Source organism: Macrosteles quadrilineatus, unplaced genomic scaffold (assembly GCF_028750875.1).
Source record: "Macrosteles quadrilineatus isolate MER2022 unplaced genomic scaffold, UCM_ALF_1.0 Scaffold_2__2_contigs__length_208266976, whole genome shotgun sequence".
Classification (NCBI taxonomy): Eukaryota; Metazoa; Arthropoda; class Insecta; order Hemiptera; family Cicadellidae; genus Macrosteles; species Macrosteles quadrilineatus.
The window spans coordinates 62,202,434-62,224,975 of record NW_026542595.1 but is presented as its reverse complement, the minus strand read 5'-3'; the positions used below and the strand labels follow the sequence as shown (position 1 = coordinate 62,224,975).

General features: G+C 37.9%; 1 protein-coding gene across 1 annotated transcript; it reads left to right on the top strand.

Moving 5' to 3' along the window:
- The first annotated feature begins 9,817 nt into the window (after positions 1-9,817).
- On the top strand, positions 9,818-20,617 carry LOC128984305 (uncharacterized). Its single transcript, XM_054403612.1, has 5 exons — positions 9,818-12,895; positions 13,483-13,635; positions 13,756-13,914; positions 18,782-19,054; positions 20,075-20,617. The coding sequence occupies exons 1-5, from the start codon at positions 9,818-9,820 to the stop codon at positions 20,615-20,617; spliced, it is 4,206 nt and encodes a 1,401-aa protein (XP_054259587.1).
- The last annotated feature ends 1,925 nt before the right edge of the window (positions 20,618-22,542 follow it).

Here is a 22,542-nt window from a genome sequence, read left to right as displayed (position 1 = left end):
CTTTGAAAAGAATTTCTCTGCCACGGCTTGAACTTTGTGGCACTCACTTACTGGGAAAACTTCTTCAATATTCTTCAAACATACTCTCTGCTCATATGAAGATTGAATCAATATATGCTTGGTGTGACTCCACAATTGTCCTAACCTGGATACGCACTCTTCCATACCGCTTGAAAGTCTTCATTGCCAATCGTATTTCAGAACTCCAAGAATTGGTCTCTCCTCACTCATGGAATTATGTCAAATCTCAAGACAACCCGGCAGATTGCGCCACTCGTGGTCTTTCACCCTCTCAACTTGTGACTCATCATTTATGGTTGAATGGACCGGAATGGTTACAGTCATCGCCAGATTCTTGGCCTAAGCCAAAATTCACACCTGTTATTGATGATGACACTCTTGAAATAAGGCCAAATCCTCTAAACGTTCTAGCAACCACAGAGAAGATTAAACTCACTGATTTTGATATACTAGAAAAATATTCATGTTTCAGGAAACTTGTAAATGTCATGGCATATATATTGCGATTCATTCATAATCTGCAAGCCAATGATCACCGCATTGGACGACTTACTTGCCAAGAAACTTCTTCAGCGAAATTAAGAATTTTCAAACTCATACAAAATACATCATTTAAGGATGACATCTCTGCTCTCAAAAAGGGATCTCAATGCAGCTTAAAACTTGCTCGTTTATCCCCATATATTGATGACAGTGGAATAGTGCGAGTAGGGGGCAGGTTGAAACATTCCAACCTTACACAAGATGCGAAACATCCAGTTTTGTTACCTAAATCTCACTGTGCTGTCAAACTGTTGATTATGCATTATCACCTAAAGCATCTACACGCAGGCCCTCAATTGCTGCAGTCTATTCTGTCTCAAGAGGTTTGGATATTATCAGCCCGCAGCGTGATAAGATCTGTGATTTTCAAGTGTCAAAGATGTTTCAGACTTAAGCCTGTAAACAAACCTCCACTGATGGGAGATCTTCCTGAAACTCGATTAAAACCTGTAAGGCCATTCTATCACACTGGCATGGACTATAGTGGACATTTTGACATTAAAGTTCATTCAACTAGGAACACTCAACGGTTAAAATCATACCTCTGCCTCTTTGTATGTTTTGCTACGAAAGCTGTGCACCTAGAAATTGTAACAGACCTATCTGTAGACTCCTTCATAGCTGCACTAAAACGTTTTGTTTCTCGTCGTGGATTGTGTGCCCACTTATACTCAGATTGCGGAACTAACTATGTTGGAGCCTCAAAGCAACTCATGAAAACTTTTCAGAATTTCATCAAGGAATCAAACACTAAAGATGCTCTTAACAACTTCGCATTAGATCACTCAATAAATTTTCACTTTCAACCACCAGCCGCTCCCCACCAAGGAGGCCTATGGGAGAGTGCTATAAAAAGCTCTAAATATCATCTGAAAAGAGTCATAGGTGATAGAGTTCTAACACTAATGGAAATAATAACACTCGCCACACAGGTGGAGGCTGTACTAAACTCGAGACCCTTAACAGCGTTATCCGCAGATCCATCTGACATCTCAGCCCTTACTCCGGGTCATTTTCTTATCGGCACTTCTCTTGTGGCAGTACCGGAACCAAATCTTGAAGAAGTTCCCGAAAATCGTCTCAACCATTGGCAAACTGTACAAGCCCTACATCAACGCTTCTGGCGACGTTGGCATCAAGAATATTTACATCAGCTACAACAAAGAAAGAAATGGGAAAAGCCCAACAAGAATCTAGAAGTGGGTGATCTCGTTATAATTCAGGACCCTAGAACACCACCACTACTTTGGCCTCTTGGACGCATAGTGAAGACTTCGCCTGGATCGGACGGCATCGTCCGAGTTGTCACCATCAAGACTCAGCGGGGATTTTTTTTGACTGTCGGATTTTTGGACCAATCAATTTGATGACATGGGTTTGAAAATGGGTCATTTCTGAGCCGAAACTAGTCACCCTTTGACTATATTAGGACTGGAGGCGGAATAAAAAGGTATGTACTTATCATATTATTATCGAACAAACTTTTTAAGTTTAAAAGCTGACAAAGTCTTTAATTTAATTTAAATATGAATACTGATGCAGTAAGGTTAACATGGGAAACTACAAAGGTGGAGCACGAAAGGAGCTTTGAGATAAGTATATATCTATACGTTAATGGGGAATGTGAACTATCATAATGAAAAATTTCAGCCCAAAACAGTGATTGGTCCTTAGCTTTTGTGATTGTAGGGAGCATAGATTCCCTTACTACAGTGTGGTCTTGTAATAAACAAATACAGCCCTTGCTTGTACCACGATCACGAACTACAGTAGGGGGTTTGGCAGTTGTGCTGAATCAAATTACTCAGCGGGATTATGCATCACGTCCAGAAATAGTTATGATGGACTTTGAGAAAGGGGCAATGAACGCGGTGAATAATGTTTTTGGTAGTTTATAACTGAAGGGGTGTTTTTTCACTTATGCCAGAGCATTTGGCGACACATCCAGGGGAACGGGATAGTGAAACTCTACAAGAGTCGTCCTGACATCAAGCTCCACTGCGGTATGCTGTATGCTCTGGCCTTCCTGCCGGTGGCAGATGTACCAGCTGGAATGCTCTTCCTTTGGGCGTCTGCTCCAGTAGAGCTGGCAGACATACTGCTATACTTGTAGCAGACGCACGTCGGGGGACAGGTCGGCACCAACAGTTCAGCTCCCTTTCCTCCTCATGTGTGAAACATGAATTACATTGTTCTCCAGGACCTACTGAAAACAAATAATTTCTGCGAGTCTTGGAACAACAGATTCCAGCACCTTGTGGGATGTACAAACCCATCATTCTGGACGGTCCTTCGCGCGATTCAGGAGGACGAGGCTCTGGAGCGCACTAGTCGACTGCTACCATCAGAACTACGACAGGTAAATAAATACCCCCGCCGCAGCAAACCTGCCGACTAAGCGAATTTCCATTTGTCTGAATTATTTTCAGTTAAATATATTTTAATAACATTAGGTTTAACGAGTACCTAGGTTTGCTGCTACAAGGAACCTAATAAAGTGTGTTTTTGAGTAAAATATTGATAGCTTAGTACAAAATAAATAAATTTGCCAAGTTTGATCAAAATATATCCATAAACAAGCAAATTACAACATTTGACAATATTCTCCATAAGAATAACATGGGAATTTTAAATTTACAATTTTTTTAATTTTCTCCGTTACTAATAATTGAACAAAAATACTTTTATATACTAAATTATTTGTTTTTTTAAGCTCTTTAAAAAGGTCTAAAGAGAAATTGGGAAATTTTGTGTTTTGAGGGTCAAAAGTGAGAAAAACCAATTTTTACCCCATAAAACCCCCCCTAAAGCCCCGTTCCTATGGTCCGATCATGCTGGTTCGCGAACTCATTCAATTTTATCTCGCTTTACACCTTTAAACCAAATTTCATCAAAATCGGACCAAAATTACTCAAGTTATCGCGTTCACGGACGTATATATATATATATATATATAAATCTATATATATATATATATATATACATATATAAAAATTTGAACGAATGGTGTTTTTGGCCTCTGGGGACATCAAAATGAAAAAGTAAATCGGTCCCGGGTCTAGGTCTTACCGTGCCACCTACGGTAATAGCTACTTCCCTATAGGGAAATTCGCTAAAAAGAGCGGGTTTTAAGAAAAGTGATTAGGAAAAATGCATCGAGTACAGCAAGATTGGCTCGAAGATGAGATTTTAAGGTCTATGGGCGTAATAATTGTATATATTACAGAGAGGGTCTTAGAAATGGTTTGTTTTCATCAAAAACATTCTTTTGAATGTGGACTCAATGTATTAGTAAATGCAAATCATGTTCTGCAATTTTTTAAGTCGAATGAGATCTGTTTTGAAGAATGGTGGGGTTTACGCAAGCACACTCGTCACGATCTTACTGTTCCTTCTGAATTGATAATAGAGTCAGTGAATCATGTATCACGAACAAGCAGAAAATGTGACACAACGCAAATACAAGAAAAAACTGCTTGGACTAAAATCAAACCTAGAAAGCACAAACAAAGGCGAGTTTGCTTGGGTGCCCCAAATGTTGTATGTAGGAATAAATTTGAGGTTCTCGATGTAGAGGAGACATGGACATGGATAAAAAGGTGTATCCGATTAAAATTGTAGAAAGAGAATTAGAAGACCACAGAGACCTGCTCTTAATTACTGGTACTCATAAAGATAATACTAAAGATAGTCATTATGTATATATTAGGGATTTTTCAAAGCTAGTGAATAAACAGTTAACTAAACATGATCATAAAACCCACATTTGCAAAATAATGTTTCACTTTCTTCAACGATCGGCCAAATAAAATTGGGAAATTCGGAGAGGAGAGGCTCAGTGAGCATAGACGGGTTTGTGTGTATAAAGAGCTGTTAAGACTCGACTTGTCTTCCGAAAGTCATATTGCATTTAAGAACACTGAGAGGAGCCAGCGTGTTAGATTTGTAATCTATGGGGATTTTGAAAGTTTACTTAAACCGAATGAAGGAAGTTTGACCCATGAACACTCCCCTTTTTCGTATTGCTATCTTAACTCATCAAGGATAACATGTGTTCTGTATTCAAGCGCTACCTAGATATTTCCAGACGTTTCATATCATACAATAACCTTTGTCCTGTCACGTGATGTCTGGAAACCCCAATCTCGCCCCAGTTCTCTTGCATTCATGCAACTACTAACATGTCCCCGGCACAATTAACTTCCAATTGCTGCTCTCATCTCTTAACCCCAAAGTGTATTTAATTATTATTAGTGACACATATTAAAAGTGAACTATTGAACATTTGTGAAGTGAAACACTACTACTGCCGGTCCGGGTCTGTGTACGAGCAATACGCAATAGCTGGCCAGCAGAAGAAACTCGTGTACGTCTACCGGCTTCGTCTTCTCAACACTTCAGTTAAAAGGAAGGTACCTCATCAATCTCATTATATCTGTTAAATAATTGGTGACAAGTTTTTAATATTGCTCTTTCAACATACAGTCCATTTGAACATTTTTAGGCAAGTTTACCCCCCAACATGACTGAAAAAAAAACATAATTCGTAGGTATAGAGGTGCAAATGTAGGTAATCATTTTGTAGATTCACTAAAAGCTGATATTCTCTACATTGGTAGTAAACTCTATAACAATCGACAAACTTTACCTAAACTTAGTGCAGCTGAAGAAACTGCTTTCAATGCAGCGTAACCTGTCATATTTGTAATAAGCCATTTGCTATAGTTCGGCCGCTTAGAAAGCGACCTCCTCCAGCATTGGTTAAGCATTAGCGCGCAGGTCGTTTTCTAAGCGGCCGAACTATAGTAGTGATGTGAAAGTTAGAGAACACATGCATTCCTTTCCTTTCACTTTTAGAGTGGCAGCTCACTCGCAGTGTAATATCAGCTTTGCTGAGCAACACATGTTTACTTGTTTTTTCCATAACCTACCAGATGATTCTCATTTCTTCATCAACGAATTGGCCTTGGATAAGAGTAATATATCCCTAATTGCATCAACTGAAAAAAATACATTTCCTTTACCAAAAACATCCCTTTTAAAAAGGCTCGAAGAGGAACTTAAAAAATTCGGTTTGTTGATTTTTTAAGATTTTTGCCTTCAAGCTTGTCCAACCTTGCTTCAATCCTCCCCAAATAGTCTTTTAGGGAAACACTTAAAGAATTTCCTGAACAGGAGAAATTTAACTTAATAACTCGGAAAGGGATTTCCCCTACTCCTACATCACCTCCAATTATCGGCTTAACGAGACTCAACTACCCTCCAAAGACGCATTTTACAACAAACTTTCACTTGAGCACGTAACGGATATAGACTACCAGCATGCTCAAAACGTTTGGGACACCTTTAAAATTCAAAACCTTGGACAATATTCAGATTTATACCTTTTAACCGATGTCTTGCTGTTAACCGACGTGTTTGAAAACTCTAGAGACACTTGTTTACGAACACATAAACTAGATCCTGCGTACTATGTCACTCTTCCATCATATGCGTGGGACTGCAAATTAAAGAAAACAAATGTTAAACTTGAAACAATCAAAGACTCGGAGATGTATTTGTTCTTTTAAAAGGGGATTCGTGGGGGAATTAGCCAATGTTGTAAGAGATTTTCCAAGGCAAATAACAAAGACTGCCCAAAGCAAAGACTGCCCAAAGCATGACAAGTCACAACCAAGTAAATATATTACCTATTTGGATCCGAATAACCTTTACGGATATGCTATGTCGCAATATCTTCCTACTGGTGGATTTCAATGGTTGGAAAAAAGTGAGATAGAAAAACTCGACCTCAACAAAGTTTCCAATGAGTCAAAATTTGGCTACGTTCTAGAAGTAGATGTAGAATATCCAGAGTCTCTCCATACGTCACATAATGACCTCTCTTTTCTCTGCGAGCGAAAGACACCACCTAATGATCACTGTCCGAAGTTATTGACAACCTTAGATGACAAAAATCATTATATTGTCCACTACAGAGTTTTGAAACAGGCAATTAAACATGGGCTTAAAGTTAAAAAAAATTCACAGGGTTGTAACATTTCAACAATCACCATGGCTTAAGTCCTACATCGACCTTAACACTGACCTACGCAAAAAAATCACTAATGATTTGACAAGGATCTATTTAAGCTGTTCAACAACAGTGTATTCGGAAAATTCATGGAAAATCATAGGAAAAGGTTGGACTTTCACCTAGTAAATGATGCCGTGAGGTTGGAAAAACTCATAAACAAACCTAACTTTAAATACAGAACTATTTTTCTGAAATCTTAGCAGGTGTTACCTTAGGAAAAACCAATATTGTTATAGAAAACCCATTTATTTAGGAATGTGCATTTTAGATTTAAGTAAAGAATTAATGTACAGTTTTCTTATGATGTATTGCATCCACACTATGGCCTATTAATTTTCTAACATATTTTCACTTATCAGAAAGTCAGCCATTTTATATTTTCTGTCCTTGCGATGCACCTTGGTAGCGAACTTCTCCACTAGAGCGCTCTGCCTACAGTCTGCACGTCGCAAGAACCAATGAGCGTCGAGATTCGTAAAACAGAATAAATCGCCCAATGATATTGCTTCTTCAAATTGATCATATGTAAAACTCAGTTTCAAGCACAGGAAATCAGCTGACTGAATATAAAACACACTCCAGCTACATACAGCTGTGTGAATTGAATCAAAATATAAACGTAACCTTCAAGTTTATTTACATCTTGGAAAATATTGTTTTGTGTGAATATTAAACGAAATATTAGTGGTTGAATCGATTCTTGTCTACATTAAGGATATTGCTCATAATAAATACTTCCCTACTCAATATTCTGCGAAAATACTGATTCAAATTAAATGACTTGTGTTAAATAGACTTTACTTTTATTTACTATGTCTATCCTGGGTCTGATGGTAAAGTGAAATATAATTTTACATTCATTATTTCTTATAGAGTGAATGTAAATGAATTGATTTATTCTGAGCTATTAATTTGCATTATTGTTAGGTCTAAGACTTGGAGTTATTTTGATATTTAGGTGTTGGTGAATATTTACGTAGGCCTAAACTTATGATAAACTTAGGCCTATAGCTTACTCTTTTGATTACATAAATGGTCTGTTAAAATGAGATTCTCTACACTGGAGAAAAAGGCAAAACTTGTCAAAAATAGGCTTCAAAAAATAGGCAAGTTTGTGTCAGCCCAAATTACTCTCTCAGAAACTTAATCATTAAATGTTGTTTCCATTCAGCGCTTACACAACTATGATGATGAAGTTAGAGGTTTATTCTCTGATTTTAAAGCTTTATTCGATAAAGTAGTTTATGATGATCCTGGTTCTGATTATGACGAAACTGAAGCATGCTCTATGCAAGATGAAATTTCGGACTTGTACATTTCTCTGATCAGTGACTTGAAAATAGTGTTACCTGCTAAAACTAAAGAAGTAACACCTCCCACCCAACCATCTCTGCGACTGCCCAAATTTGAGTTGCCCAAATTCAGCGGTAACTACGAAGAATGGGTTAGCTACTACAATATTTTTGAGGCTTCTATTAATAGGAATGAAACTTTGGCCCCTGTGAGTAAGTTCCAATATCTGCTTAGTTCTTTAAGTGGTGAACCCTTAGATTTAGTAAAGAGCTTAAGCATAACTGCAGAAAACTTTGATGTTGCACTTAGGCTGCTTAAGGATCGCTATGATAACAAAAGGCGTGTTGTAACTCAGCTTGTTACAAAAATCATTGATTTGCCATGCATAAGTAGTGGTTCTCTCAAAAGTCTCCAACATTTTCTCACAGTTTATAAAGAGAACACTCAAGTTTTGAAAAATCTCAACCATGACATAACAGCTGAAAATACTCTGCTTGTCCTAACGCTTTTGAAAAAGTTACCTACTGATTTAAGAAAATCTTTTGAGGATTCTCGCATCACAAACAATGACATACCTGCAGTAAATGATCTAATTCAATTCCTTGAAAGAGAATTTAAACGATTAGAAGGAGCTAGTATCGGTCTTGGTCCCTCAGCTAACGCAAGATACCCTTCAGTGCAAAAGACTCAATCTAATAGTTATAGGCCTAAACCTCTTCGAGATAGTAAACCTTACTCCTCTCAAGCTAAAACAGCTTTCGTCACAGTGACTAACACTTGTAAGTTTTGTCAAGCATCCGATCACAATATATACAAGTGTCAAGCCTTTCAGGCTAAAAGTAGAGGTGATAGAGTTGAATTCACTTGTAAAAATAATCTATGCGCCAACTGCCTAGGCCATCTACATGATACTAATAACTGTCCTTCTCATAGAGTGTGTCGAATTTGTTCAAAGCGACATCACACTCTCTTACATGACTCAACTCCCACACAACAGCAGCCAAGTTACCCAACCAAGGTTTTTGAAAAAAAATATGGTAAGCCGCCTACAAATAACGCACCCCAAAGCCATGTCACCGCACCAGTGAAAAATAAAAGTGCTCTTGTAGGATTGTCTAGCCAGTTAAACCCAACTAAAACAACAATTTTACTTGGAACATGTTTAGTTCAGGTGTTTTCCAAAGATGGTCAGCAAACTGTACTCCGTGCTGTGCTCGACTCTGCATCTCAACTTACATTGATATCTGAAAGAGCTGTTCAGCTCATCAGTGCCTCCCGTACTCGAGCACATGATGAAATCCAAGGAATTTCTGGCTCACTAATTCATTCTAGAGGAGTAGTGCACATTGATATATCTGCAGTTAATGGTCAACGCTTAGCCTACCATCATCCATGCTTGGTTTTGAATCGTATCACTTCACCACTGCCTCAGATCCCCGTCTCACCTCAAGTGAAGGGATCTTTAAATGATTTTGTTCTTGCAGACCCCTGTTTTGACAAACCTGGAGAAATTGATCTATTGATCGGAGCTGATTTATTCGCTCTCTCACTGACTGGTGAGCAGCACTTCTTAGGCCATAACCTGCCCCAAGTTTTAGGAACTATATTCGGATTTGTTGTAATGGGCATAGCTCCTGTTGCTACATCTGAGTTATCAATCCCAAAAACTGTTTCTTTTCTCACTACACATGATGGAGACCTTCACAGTTCAATTCAAAGGTTTTGGTCAATCGAAGAACCCCCGACATGTGTCAAGACTCAGTCAGAAGAAGATGTTCTCTGCTTAGTGATAACTCTGGTCGATATGTTGTTAAGTTACCGAAAAGACCAAATCATCCACTATTAGGTGAATCTTGTAGTACAGCTCAACTTAGACTTAAAGCGATGGAAAGAAAATTTGCTGCTCAGCCCGAATTCAAAGATTTATACTCCGAATTTATGGATGACTACATCAAATCAGGTCACATGAGTGCATGTGAGCAACCCCTTTCTGGTGAATGTTACTATTTACCCCACCATGGAGTATTTAAGGAGAATCCCCCTAATTCCAAAATACGAGTCGTATTTGATGGTAGTTCCAAAACAAACAATGGCGTCTCCCTAAACGATATCCTCATGCCTGGCCCTAAGTTGCAGAATGATATTAGTGATGTCTTGCTGTACTTTAGGTGTCACAAGTTTGTGTTCACTTGTGATATACGACAGATGTATCGCCAGATTCTGGTGGCTGAAGATGACAAGAAATATCAGTTAATCTTTTGGCGATCCAACCCTGATGAATCCCTTCAAGTCTTAAAGCTAAATACCGTCACCTACGGTCTCAACTGTTCCCCCTTCATTGCGATCAGAACATTACAACAATTGGTCAAAGATGAGGGTCACTCATACCCCAAGGCGTCTGAGATTCTAACTAAATCAATATTTTATGACGACATCATCGCTGGAGCAGAAAGTCTTGATGAAGCTTTGTCTGCACAGAATGAACTCAAGAACTTGCTCTCTAGAGGAGGTTTTGAACTCCGAAAATGGATTAGCAACGCACCCCAACTATTGGACCAAGTCCCAATTGAACACAAAGAGACTCCAGTGGAGTTAACTGAAAATAGTGAAGCCTTCTTCAGTGTCCTAGGTCTAAAATGGACTCCAGAGTCCGACATGCTTTCTTACAAGGTTAAGGATGTTGAAATAAGTGCTATACTTACAAAGAGAAGAATATTATCTACAATCGCTAAACTGTACGATTTACCAGGGTTTCTTACACCCGTAATTTTCTGGGCAAAAACACTTATTCAGTATCTCTGGACAACAGGGCTAACTTGGGATGAACCTGTTCCAAATGATGTTAGAACCAAGTGGCATTCATTCTTAGAAGAACTCCCAATAATTCAAGAACTAAGAATTCCACGCTACATTTCTACTTCTCTGCATACGGCTGTGCAACTCCACGGCTTCAGCGATGCTTCAGAGAAAGGCTACGCTGCTGTTGTCTACCTTCGTGTCACTGACTCTCAAGAGAATACAAGGCTCTATCTCATCGTCTCTAAATCAAAAGTCGCTCCTTTGAAAAGAATTTCTCTGCCACGGCTTGAACTTTGTGGCACTCACTTACTGGGAAAACTTCTTCAATATTCTTCAAACATACTCTCTGCTCATATGAAGATTGAATCAATATATGCTTGGTGTGACTCCACAATTGTCCTAACCTGGATACGCACTCTTCCATACCGCTTGAAAGTCTTCATTGCCAATCGTATTTCAGAACTCCAAGAATTGGTCTCTCCTCACTCATGGAATTATGTCAAATCTCAAGACAACCCGGCAGATTGCGCCACTCGTGGTCTTTCACCCTCTCAACTTGTGACTCATCATTTATGGTGGAATGGACCGGAATGGTTACAGTCATCGCCAGATTCTTGGCCTAAGCCAAAATTCACACCTGTTATTGATGATGACACTCTTGAAATAAGGCCAAATCCTCTAAACGTTCTAGCAACCACAGAGAAGATTAAACTCACTGATTTTGATATACTAGAAAAATATTCATGTTTCAGGAAACTTGTAAATGTCATGGCATATATATTGCGATTCATTCATAATCTGCAAGCCAATGATCACCGCATTGGACGACTTACTTGCCAAGAAACTTCTTCAGCGAAATTAAGAATTTTCAAACTCATACAAAATACATCATTTAAGGATGACATCTCTGCTCTCAAAAAGGGATCTCAATGCAGCTTAAAACTTGCTCGTTTATCCCCATATATTGATGACAGTGGAATAGTGCGAGTAGGGGGCAGGTTGAAACATTCCAACCTTACACAAGATGCGAAACATCCAGTTTTGTTACCTAAATCTCACTGTGCTGTCAAACTGTTGATTATGCATTATCACCTAAAGCATCTACACGCAGGCCCTCAATTGCTGCAGTCTATTCTGTCTCAAGAGGTTTGGATATTATCAGCCCGCAGCGTGATAAGATCTGTGATTTTCAAGTGTCAAAGATGTTTCAGACTTAAGCCTGTAAACAAACCTCCACTGATGGGAGATCTTCCTGAAACTCGATTAAAACCTGTAAGGCCATTCTATCACACTGGCATGGACTATAGTGGACATTTTGACATTAAAGTTCATTCAACTAGGAACACTCAACGGTTAAAATCATACCTCTGCCTCTTTGTATGTTTTGCTACGAAAGCTGTGCACCTAGAAATTGTAACAGACCTATCTGTAGACTCCTTCATAGCTGCACTAAAACGTTTTGTTTCTCGTCGTGGATTGTGTGCCCACTTATACTCAGATTGCGGAACTAACTATGTTGGAGCCTCAAAGCAACTCATGAAAACTTTTCAGAATTTCATCAAGGAATCAAACACTAAAGATGCTCTTAACAACTTCGCATTAGATCACTCAATAAATTTTCACTTTCAACCACCAGCCGCTCCCCACCAAGGAGGCCTATGGGAGAGTGCTATAAAAAGCTCTAAATATCATCTGAAAAGAGTCATAGGTGATAGAGTTCTAACACTAATGGAAATAATAACACTCGCCACACAGGTGGAGGCTGTACTAAACTCGAGACCCTTAACAGCGTTATCCGCAGATCCATCTGACATCTCAGCCCTTACTCCGGGTCATTTTCTTATCGGCACTTCTCTTGTGGCAGTACCGGAACCAAATCTTGAAGAAGTTCCCGAAAATCGTCTCAACCATTGGCAAACTGTACAAGCCCTACATCAACGCTTCTGGCGACGTTGGCATCAAGAATATTTACATCAGCTACAACAAAGAAAGAAATGGGAAAAGCCCAACAAGAATCTAGAAGTGGGTGATCTCGTTATAATTCAGGACCCTAGAACACCACCACTACTTTGGCCTCTTGGACGCATAGTGAAGACTTCGCCTGGATCGGACGGCATCGTCCGAGTTGTCACCATCAAGACTCAGCGGGGATTTTTTTTGACTGTCGGATTTTTGGACCAATCAATTTGATGACATGGGTTTGAAAATGGGTCATTTCTGAGCCGAAACTAGTCACCCTTTGACTATATTAGGACTGGAGGCGGAATAAAAAGGTATGTACTTATCATATTATTATCGAACAAACTTTTTAAGTTTAAAAGCTGACAAAGTCTTTAATTTAATTTAAATATGAATACTGATGCAGTAAGGTTAACATGGGAAACTACAAAGGTGGAGCACGAAAGGAGCTTTGAGATAAGTATATATCTATACGTTAATGGGGAATGTGAACTATCATAATGAAAAATTTCAGCCCAAAACAGTGATTGGTCCTTAGCTTTTGTGATTGTAGGGAGCATAGATTCCCTTACTACAGTGTGGTCTTGTAATAAACAAATACAGCCCTTGCTTGTACCACGATCACGAACTACAGTAGGGGGTTTGGCAGTTGTGCTGAATCAAATTACTCAGCGGGATTATGCATCACGTCCAGAAATAGTTATGATGGACTTTGAGAAAGGGGCAATGAACGCGGTGAATAATGTTTTTGGTAGTTTATAACTGAAGGGGTGTTTTTTCACTTATGCCAGAGCATTTGGCGACACATCCAGGGGAACGGGATAGTGAAACTCTACAAGAGTCGTCCTGACATCAAGCTCCACTGCGGTATGCTGTATGCTCTGGCCTTCCTGCCGGTGGCAGATGTACCAGCTGGAATGCTCTTCCTTTGGGCGTCTGCTCCAGTAGAGCTGGCAGACATACTGCTATACTTGTAGCAGACGCACGTCGGGGGACAGGTCGGCACCAACAGTTCAGCTCCCTTTCCTCCTCATGTGTGAAACATGAATTACATTGTTCTCCAGGACCTACTGAAAACAAATAATTTCTGCGAGTCTTGGAACAACAGATTCCAGCACCTTGTGGGATGTACAAACCCATCATTCTGGACGGTCTTTCGCGCGATTCAGGAGGACGAGGCTCTGGAGCGCACTAGTCGACTGCTACCATCAGAACTACGACAGGTAAATAAATACCCCCGCCGCAGCAAACCTGCCGACTAAGCGAATTTCCATTTGTCTGAATTATTTTCAGTTAAATATATTTTAATAACATTAGGTTTAACGAGTACCTAGGTTTGCTGCTACAAGGAACCTAATAAAGTGTGTTTTTGAGTAAAATATTGATAGCTTAGTACAAAATAAATAAATTTGCCAAGTTTGATCAAAATATATCCATAAACAAGCAAATTACAACATTTGACAATATTCTCCATAAGAATAACATGGGAATTTTAAATTTACATTTTTTTTAATTTTCTCCGTTACTAATAATTGAACAAAAATACTTTTATATACTAAATTATTTGTTTTTTTAAGCTCTTTAAAAAGGTCTAAAGAGAAATTGGGAAATTTTGTGTTTTGAGGGTCAAAAGTGAGAAAAACCAATTTTTACCCCATAAAACCCCCCCTAAAGCCCCGTTCCTATGGTCCGATCATGCTGGTTCGCGAACTCATTCAATTTTATCTCGCTTTACACCTTTAAACCAAATTTCATCAAAATCGGACCAAAATTACTCAAGTTATCGCGTTCACGGACGTATATATATATATATATATAAATCTATATATATATATATATATACATATATAAAAATTTGAACGAATGGTGTTTTTGGCCTCTGGGGACATCAAAATGAAAAAGTAAATCGGTCCCGGGTCTAGGTCTTACCGTGCCACCTACGGTAATAGCTACTTCCCTATAGGGAAATTCGCTAAAAAGAGCGGGTTTTAAGAAAAGTGATTAGGAAAAATGCATCGAGTACAGCAAGATTGGCTCGAAGATGAGATTTTAAGGTCTATGGGCGTAATAATTGTATATATTACAGAGAGGGTCTTAGAAATGGTTTGTTTTCATCAAAAACATTCTTTTGAATGTGGACTCAATGTATTAGTAAATGCAAATCATGTTCTGCAATTTTTTAAGTCGAATGAGATCTGTTTTGAAGAATGGTGGGGTTTACGCAAGCACACTCGTCACGATCTTACTGTTCCTTCTGAATTGATAATAGAGTCAGTGAATCATGTATCACGAACAAGCAGAAAATGTGACACAACGCAAATACAAGAAAAAACTGCTTGGACTAAAATCAAACCTAGAAAGCACAAACAAAGGCGAGTTTGCTTGGGTGCCCCAAATGTTGTATGTAGGAATAAATTTGAGGTTCTCGATGTAGAGGAGACATGGACATGGATAAAAAGGTGTATCCGATTAAAATTGTAGAAAGAGAATTAGAAGACCACAGAGACCTGCTCTTAATTACTGGTACTCATAAAGATAATACTAAAGATAGTCATTATGTATATATTAGGGATTTTTCAAAGCTAGTGAATAAACAGTTAACTAAACATGATCATAAAACCCACATTTGCAAAATAATGTTTCACTTTCTTCAACGATCGGCCAAATAAAATTGGGAAATTCGGAGAGGAGAGGCTCAGTGAGCATAGACGGGTTTGTGTGTATAAAGAGCTGTTAAGACTCGACTTGTCTTCCGAAAGTCATATTGCATTTAAGAACACTGAGAGGAGCCAGCGTGTTAGATTTGTAATCTATGGGGATTTTGAAAGTTTACTTAAACCGAATGAAGGAAGTTTGACCCATGAACACTCCCCTTTTTCGTATTGCTATCTTAACTCATCAAGGATAACATGTGTTCTGTATTCAAGCGCTACCTAGATATTTCCAGACGTTTCATATCATACAATAACCTTTGTCCTGTCACGTGATGTCTGGAAACCCCAATCTCGCCCCAGTTCTCTTGCATTCATGCAACTACTAACATGTCCCCGGCACAATTAACTTCCAATTGCTGCTCTCATCTCTTAACCCCAAAGTGTATTTAATTATTATTAGTGACACATATTAAAAGTGAACTATTGAACATTTGTGAAGTGAAACACTACTACTGCCGGTCCGGGTCTGTGTACGAGCAATACGCAATAGCTGGCCAGCAGAAGAAACTCGTGTACGTCTACCGGCTTCGTCTTCTCAACACTTCAGTTAAAAGGAAGGTACCTCATCAATCTCATTATATCTGTTAAATAATTGGTGACAAGTTTTTAATATTGCTCTTTCAACATACAGTCCATTTGAACATTTTTAGGCAAGTTTACCCCCCAACATGACTGAAAAAAAACATAATTCGTAGGTATAGAGGTGCAAATGTAGGTAATCATTTTGTAGATTCACCAAAAGCTGATATTCTCTACATTGGTAGTAAACTCTATAACAATCGACAAACTTTACCTAAACTTAGTGCAGCTGAAGAAACTGCTTTCAATGCAGCGTAACCTGTCATATTTGTAATAAGCCATTTGCTATAGTTCGGCCGCTTAGAAAGCGACCTCCTCCAGCATTGGTTAAGCATTAGCGCGCAGGTCGTTTTCTAAGCGGCCGAACTATAGTAGTGATGTGAAAGTTAGAGAACACATGCATTCCTTTCCTTTCACTTTTAGAGTGGCAGCTCACTCGCAGTGTAATATCAGCTTTGCTGAGCAACACATGTTTACTTGTTTTTTCCATAACCTACCAGATGATTCTCATTTCTTCATCAACGAATTGGCCTTGGATAAGAGTAATATATCCCTAATTGCATCAACTGAAAAAAATACATTTCCTTTACCAAAAACATCCCTTTTAAAAAGGCTCGAAGAGGAACTTAAAAAATTCGGTTTGTTGATTTTTTAAGATTTTTGCCTTCAAGCTTGTCCAACCTTGCTTCAATCCTCCCCAAATAGTCTTTTAGGGAAACACTTAAAGAATTTCCTGAACAGGAGAAATTTAACTTAATAACTCGGAAAGGGATTTCCCCTACTCCTACATCACCTCCAATTATCGGCTTAACGAGACTCAACTACCCTCCAAAGACGCATTTTACAACAAACTTTCACTTGAGCACGTAACGGATATAGACTACCAGCATGCTCAAAACGTTTGGGACACCTTTAAAATTCAAAACCTTGGACAATATTCAGATTTATACCTTTTAACCGATGTCTTGCTGTTAACCGACGTGTTTGAAAACTCTAGAGACACTTGTTTACGAACACATAAACTAGATCCTGCGTACTATGTCACTCTTCCATCATATGCGTGGGACTGCAAATTAAAGAAAACAAATGTTAAACTTGAAACAATCAAAGACTCGGAGATGTATTTGTTCTTTTAAAAGGGGATTCGTGGGGGAATTAGCCAATGTTGTAAGAGATTTTCCAAGGCAAATAACAAAGACTGCCCAAAGCATGACAAGTCACAACCAAGTAAATATATTACCTATTTGGATCCGAATAACCTTTACGGATATGCTATGTCGCAATATCTTCCTACTGGTGGATTTCAATGGTTGGAAAAAAGTGAGATAGAAAAACTCGACCTCAACAAAGTTTCCAATGAGTCAAAATTTGGCTACGTTCTAGAAGTAGATGTAGAATATCCAGAGTCTCTCCATACGTCACATAATGACCTCTCTTTTCTCTGCGAGCGAAAGACACCACCTAATGATCACTGTCCGAAGTTATTGACAACCTTAGATGACAAAAATCATTATATTGTCCACTACAGAGTTTTGAAACAGGCAATTAAACATGGGCTTAAAGTTAAAAAAAATTCACAGGGTTGTAACATTTCAACAATCACCATGGCTTAAGTCCTACATCGACCTTAACACTGACCTACGCAAAAAAATCACTAATGATTTGACAAGGATCTATTTAAGCTGTTCAACAACAGTGTATTCGGAAAATTCATGGAAAATCATAGGAAAAGGTTGGACTTTCACCTAGTAAATGATGCCGTGAGGTTGGAAAAACTCATAAACAAACCTAACTTTAAATACAGAACTATTTTTCTGAAATCTTAGCAGGTGTTACCTTAGGAAAAACCAATATTGTTATAGAAAACCCATTTATTTAGGAATGTGCATTTTAGATTTAAGTAAAGAATTAATGTACAGTTTTCTTATGATGTATTGCATCCACACTATGGCCTATTAATTTTCTAACATATTTTCACTTATCAGAAAGTCAGCCATTTTATATTTTCTGTCCTTGCGATGCACCTTGGTAGCGAACTTCTCCACTAGAGCGCTCTGCCTACAGTCTGCACGTCGCAAGAACCAATGAGCGTCGAGATTCGTAAAACAGAATAAATCGCCCAATGATATTGCTTCTTCAAATTGATCATATGTAAAACTCAGTTTCAAGCACAGGAAATCAGCTGACTGAATATAAAACACACTCCAGCTACATACAGCTGTGTGAATTGAATCAAAATATAAACGTAACCTTCAAGTTTATTTACATCTTGGAAAATATTGTTTTGTGTGAATATTAAACGAAATATTAGTGGTTGAATCGATTCTTGTCTACATTAAGGATATTGCTCATAATAAATACTTCCCTACTCAATATTCTGCGAAAATACTGATTCAAATTAAATGACTTGTGTTAAATAGACTTTACTTTTATTTACTATGTCTATCCTGGGTCTGATGGTAAAGTGAAATATAATTTTACATTCATTATTTCTTATAGAGTGAATGTAAATGAATTGATTTATTCTGAGCTATTAATTTGCATTATTGTTAGGTCTAAGACTTGGAGTTATTTTGATATTTAGGTGTTGGTGAATATTTACGTAGGCCTAAACTTATGATAAACTTAGGCCTATAGCTTACTCTTTTGATTACATAAATGGTCTGTTAAAATGAGATTCTCTACACTGGAGAAAAAGGCAAAACTTGTCAAAAATAGGCTTCAAAAAATAGGCAAGTTTGTGTCAGCCCAAATTACTCTCTCAGAAACTTAATCATTAAATGTTGTTTCCATTCAGCGCTTACACAACTATGATGATGAAGTTAGAGGTTTATTCTCTGATTTTAAAGCTTTATTCGATAAAGTAGTTTATGATGATCCTGGTTCTGATTATGACGAAACTGAAGCATGCTCTATGCAAGATGAAATTTCGGACTTGTACATTTCTCTGATCAGTGACTTGAAAATAGTGTTACCTGCTAAAACTAAAGAAGTAACACCTCCCACCCAACCATCTCTGCGACTGCCCAAATTTGAGTTGCCCAAATTCAGCGGTAACTACGAAGAATGGGTTAGCTACTACAATATTTTTGAGGCTTCTATTAATAGGAATGAAACTTTGGCCCCTGTGAGTAAGTTCCAATATCTGCTTAGTTCTTTAAGTGGTGAACCCTTAGATTTAGTAAAGAGCTTAAGCATAACTGCAGAAAACTTTGATGTTGCACTTAGGCTGCTTAAGGATCGCTATGATAACAAAAGGCGTGTTGTAACTCAGCTTGTTACAAAAATCATTGATTTGCCATGCATAAGTAGTGGTTCTCTCAAAAGTCTCCAACATTTTCTCACAGTTTATAAAGAGAACACTCAAGTTTTGAAAAATCTCAACCATGACATAACAGCTGAAAATACTCTGCTTGTCCTAACGCTTTTGAAAAAGTTACCTACTGATTTAAGAAAATCTTTTGAGGATTCTCGCATCACAAACAATGACATACCTGCAGTAAATGATCTAATTCAATTCCTTGAAAGAGAATTTAAACGATTAGAAGGAGCTAGTATCGGTCTTGGTCCCTCAGCTAACGCAAGATACCCTTCAGTGCAAAAGACTCAATCTAATAGTTATAGGCCTAAACCTCTTCGAGATAGTAAACCTTACTCCTCTCAAGCTAAAACAGCTTTCGTCACAGTGACTAACACTTGTAAGTTTTGTCAAGCATCCGATCACAATATATACAAGTGTCAAGCCTTTCAGGCTAAAAGTAGAGGTGATAGAGTTGAATTCACTTGTAAAAATAATCTATGCGCCAACTGCCTAGGCCATCTACATGATACTAATAACTGTCCTTCTCATAGAGTGTGTCGAATTTGTTCAAAGCGACATCACACTCTCTTACATGACTCAACTCCCACACAACAGCAGCCAAGTTACCCAACCAAGGTTTTTGAAAAAAAATATGGTAAGCCGCCTACAAATAACGCACCCCAAAGCCATGTCACCGCACCAGTGAAAAATAAAAGTGCTCTTGTAGGATTGTCTAGCCAGTTAAACCCAACTAAAACAACAATTTTACTTGGAACATGTTTAGTTCAGGTGTTTTCCAAAGATGGTCAGCAAACTGTACTCCGTGCTGTGCTCGACTCTGCATCTCAACTTACATTGATATCTGAAAGAGCTGTTCAGCTCATCAGTGCCTCCCGTACTCGAGCACATGATGAAATCCAAGGAATTTCTGGCTCACTAATTCATTCTAGAGGAGTAGTGCACATTGATATATCTGCAGTTAATGGTCAACGCTTAGCCTACCATCATCCATGCTTGGTTTTGAATCGTATCACTTCACCACTGCCTCAGATCCCCGTCTCACCTCAAGTGAAGGGATCTTTAAATGATTTTGTTCTTGCAGACCCCTGTTTTGACAAACCTGGAGAAATTGATCTATTGATCGGAGCTGATTTATTCGCTCTCTCACTGACTGGTGAGCAGCACTTCTTAGGCCATAACCTGCCCCAAGTTTTAGGAACTATATTCGGATTTGTTGTAATGGGCATAGCTCCTGTTGCTACATCTGAGTTATCAATCCCAAAAACTGTTTCTGATAAAAGGCACCTGTTGTTTGATGGTGTAAACACTTAAGCTCATGAGCATAAGACTTTAATAAAATAGGATGAAACCATGATTTGTCTGATACCCATGTTTCTAGCTACTCAATTAACGTTAATATTGTATCTTAAGTTTTCTAAACAAACCACTGCATATTAAAATGTATATAGTTTGTCTTTTCAGTATTTGTGATATATCTTTAAAATAAATATTTGATTTTTATCGTATAACCTAGAAACCCCAGATGATCCTAGTGTTCCCCAAGGATTTACTGGTACCGGTACCGAGCAGCCCCAAGGAAAGAAGGAGAGAAGCAAAAAAAATGTAACCCCAGAGAAGAGCATAAGTTTAGATGAAATAGAAAACTCAGATAACCCTGATGTTCCCCAAGTCTTTCCCAAACTTAGCAAGAAAAGAAACTCAAATAAACAGAAGAAACAAAGAATACAAACGCATGTAACAAAGGAAAAAAACGTATAAGTTGGGATAATTCGTCATCAGAAGAATTGTCAAGCGTTGAGTATGACGACGATTCTGTAATGAATGCCAGTTTTGGGTCTTCAGTTCCTGATAAAGACTTAGGCATCCAAGAGCTAGAGCCCATCCCTGGAACTAGTGCTGAAAACTTAAAGAGTGCATATGCAGATGATGGTACCGGTACAGAGAAAAGTTTAGATCCACCACCATCAGGCTCATAAGTAGTGATAAAATATGTATAAAAAAAGAAATCTACCACTATTTTATTGGACAGATCATAGATTCATATGACAAGGGAGCCCAGGTTAAATTCCTAAGGAACCAGGGTACTACCGGTACTAATAAGTTCATCTGTTCCCCTAAAGAAGATTTTGACAACGTACCGTACAATAATATTGTAGAGGTTCTCCCCGAACCCTCAATGATTTCCTCACGAGGATCAGGTGTATTCACATTCAAGGCTGACCTCACCAAGTACAATATAATATAAAAGACAGAAAATGAAAAAAAAAACTGTAAATAATGTATGTATATAAGTGGTTTTTAAGTTTTTATTTAATTTCAGACGCTCTTTTTTCGTGCGTTTTTACGCTGTTATCATGACAATTGTGACAATTGTAGGAATATAGTAAAAAAATTTTCCAGTCAGAATTTCATTCATAATTTAGTTAAGAACAAGTAAAAAGACAATGACAGGCCTCAGGAACACCTAATAAATAATTTTATGAAGATGGAGTAAATATGAGTACACAATTTTTTGGTGAGTTCTTTCAGTTTTTACTCTATAAAAATTTTAATTTTTAATATTTTTTAATAACTCTTTTATGAAAATGTTCATTGAAACCCCACCTTTTATTTGGTAGTATCAATGTAGCCCCTACGTTAAAAAGTACCAGAGATAAAGGAGGTCAAAGTTTGTGTTCATAGAAGCCCCATCCACGAGGCTACTTTGAACAGTCACAATTTGTTTATTTTATTTTTTAACTATAATATCTAATTTTTTTTTTAGCATGCACAAGTTGTAGATAATGTCTGTCCACATACAATGGTGTAAGAATTAAAATTTTTGTATGTACGGTTGTACGGTTTTGAAGTTATTAACAAAAAACTAAATTTTTTTAACAAAGTAACCCCATCTGACGGTACGGATTAAATAACTTGTGTTTCTAGGCTCGTTTAGACGAAGGACTCTTAATTTAATATTCCTTTCTTTATATTTGAGAAATACCTGAAAAAAAGGATTGTACTCTTTTGTAATCTTTGGTTTTGTGTAAAACCAAATATTTCGATTGTTGCACGAATAAAACAAACACAATTTTAGCTGTTCAAAGCAACATCAGATGGTAATGTTATACCAACATTACTTGTAATGTGATGTGATACAACTTTACTTACAACTTTTTACAACTTTACAACTTTTTGTGTGTGAGTCAACTTTTAACTTGTAAAACAGTATTTTCTCTAATTGAAAGATAATTTAA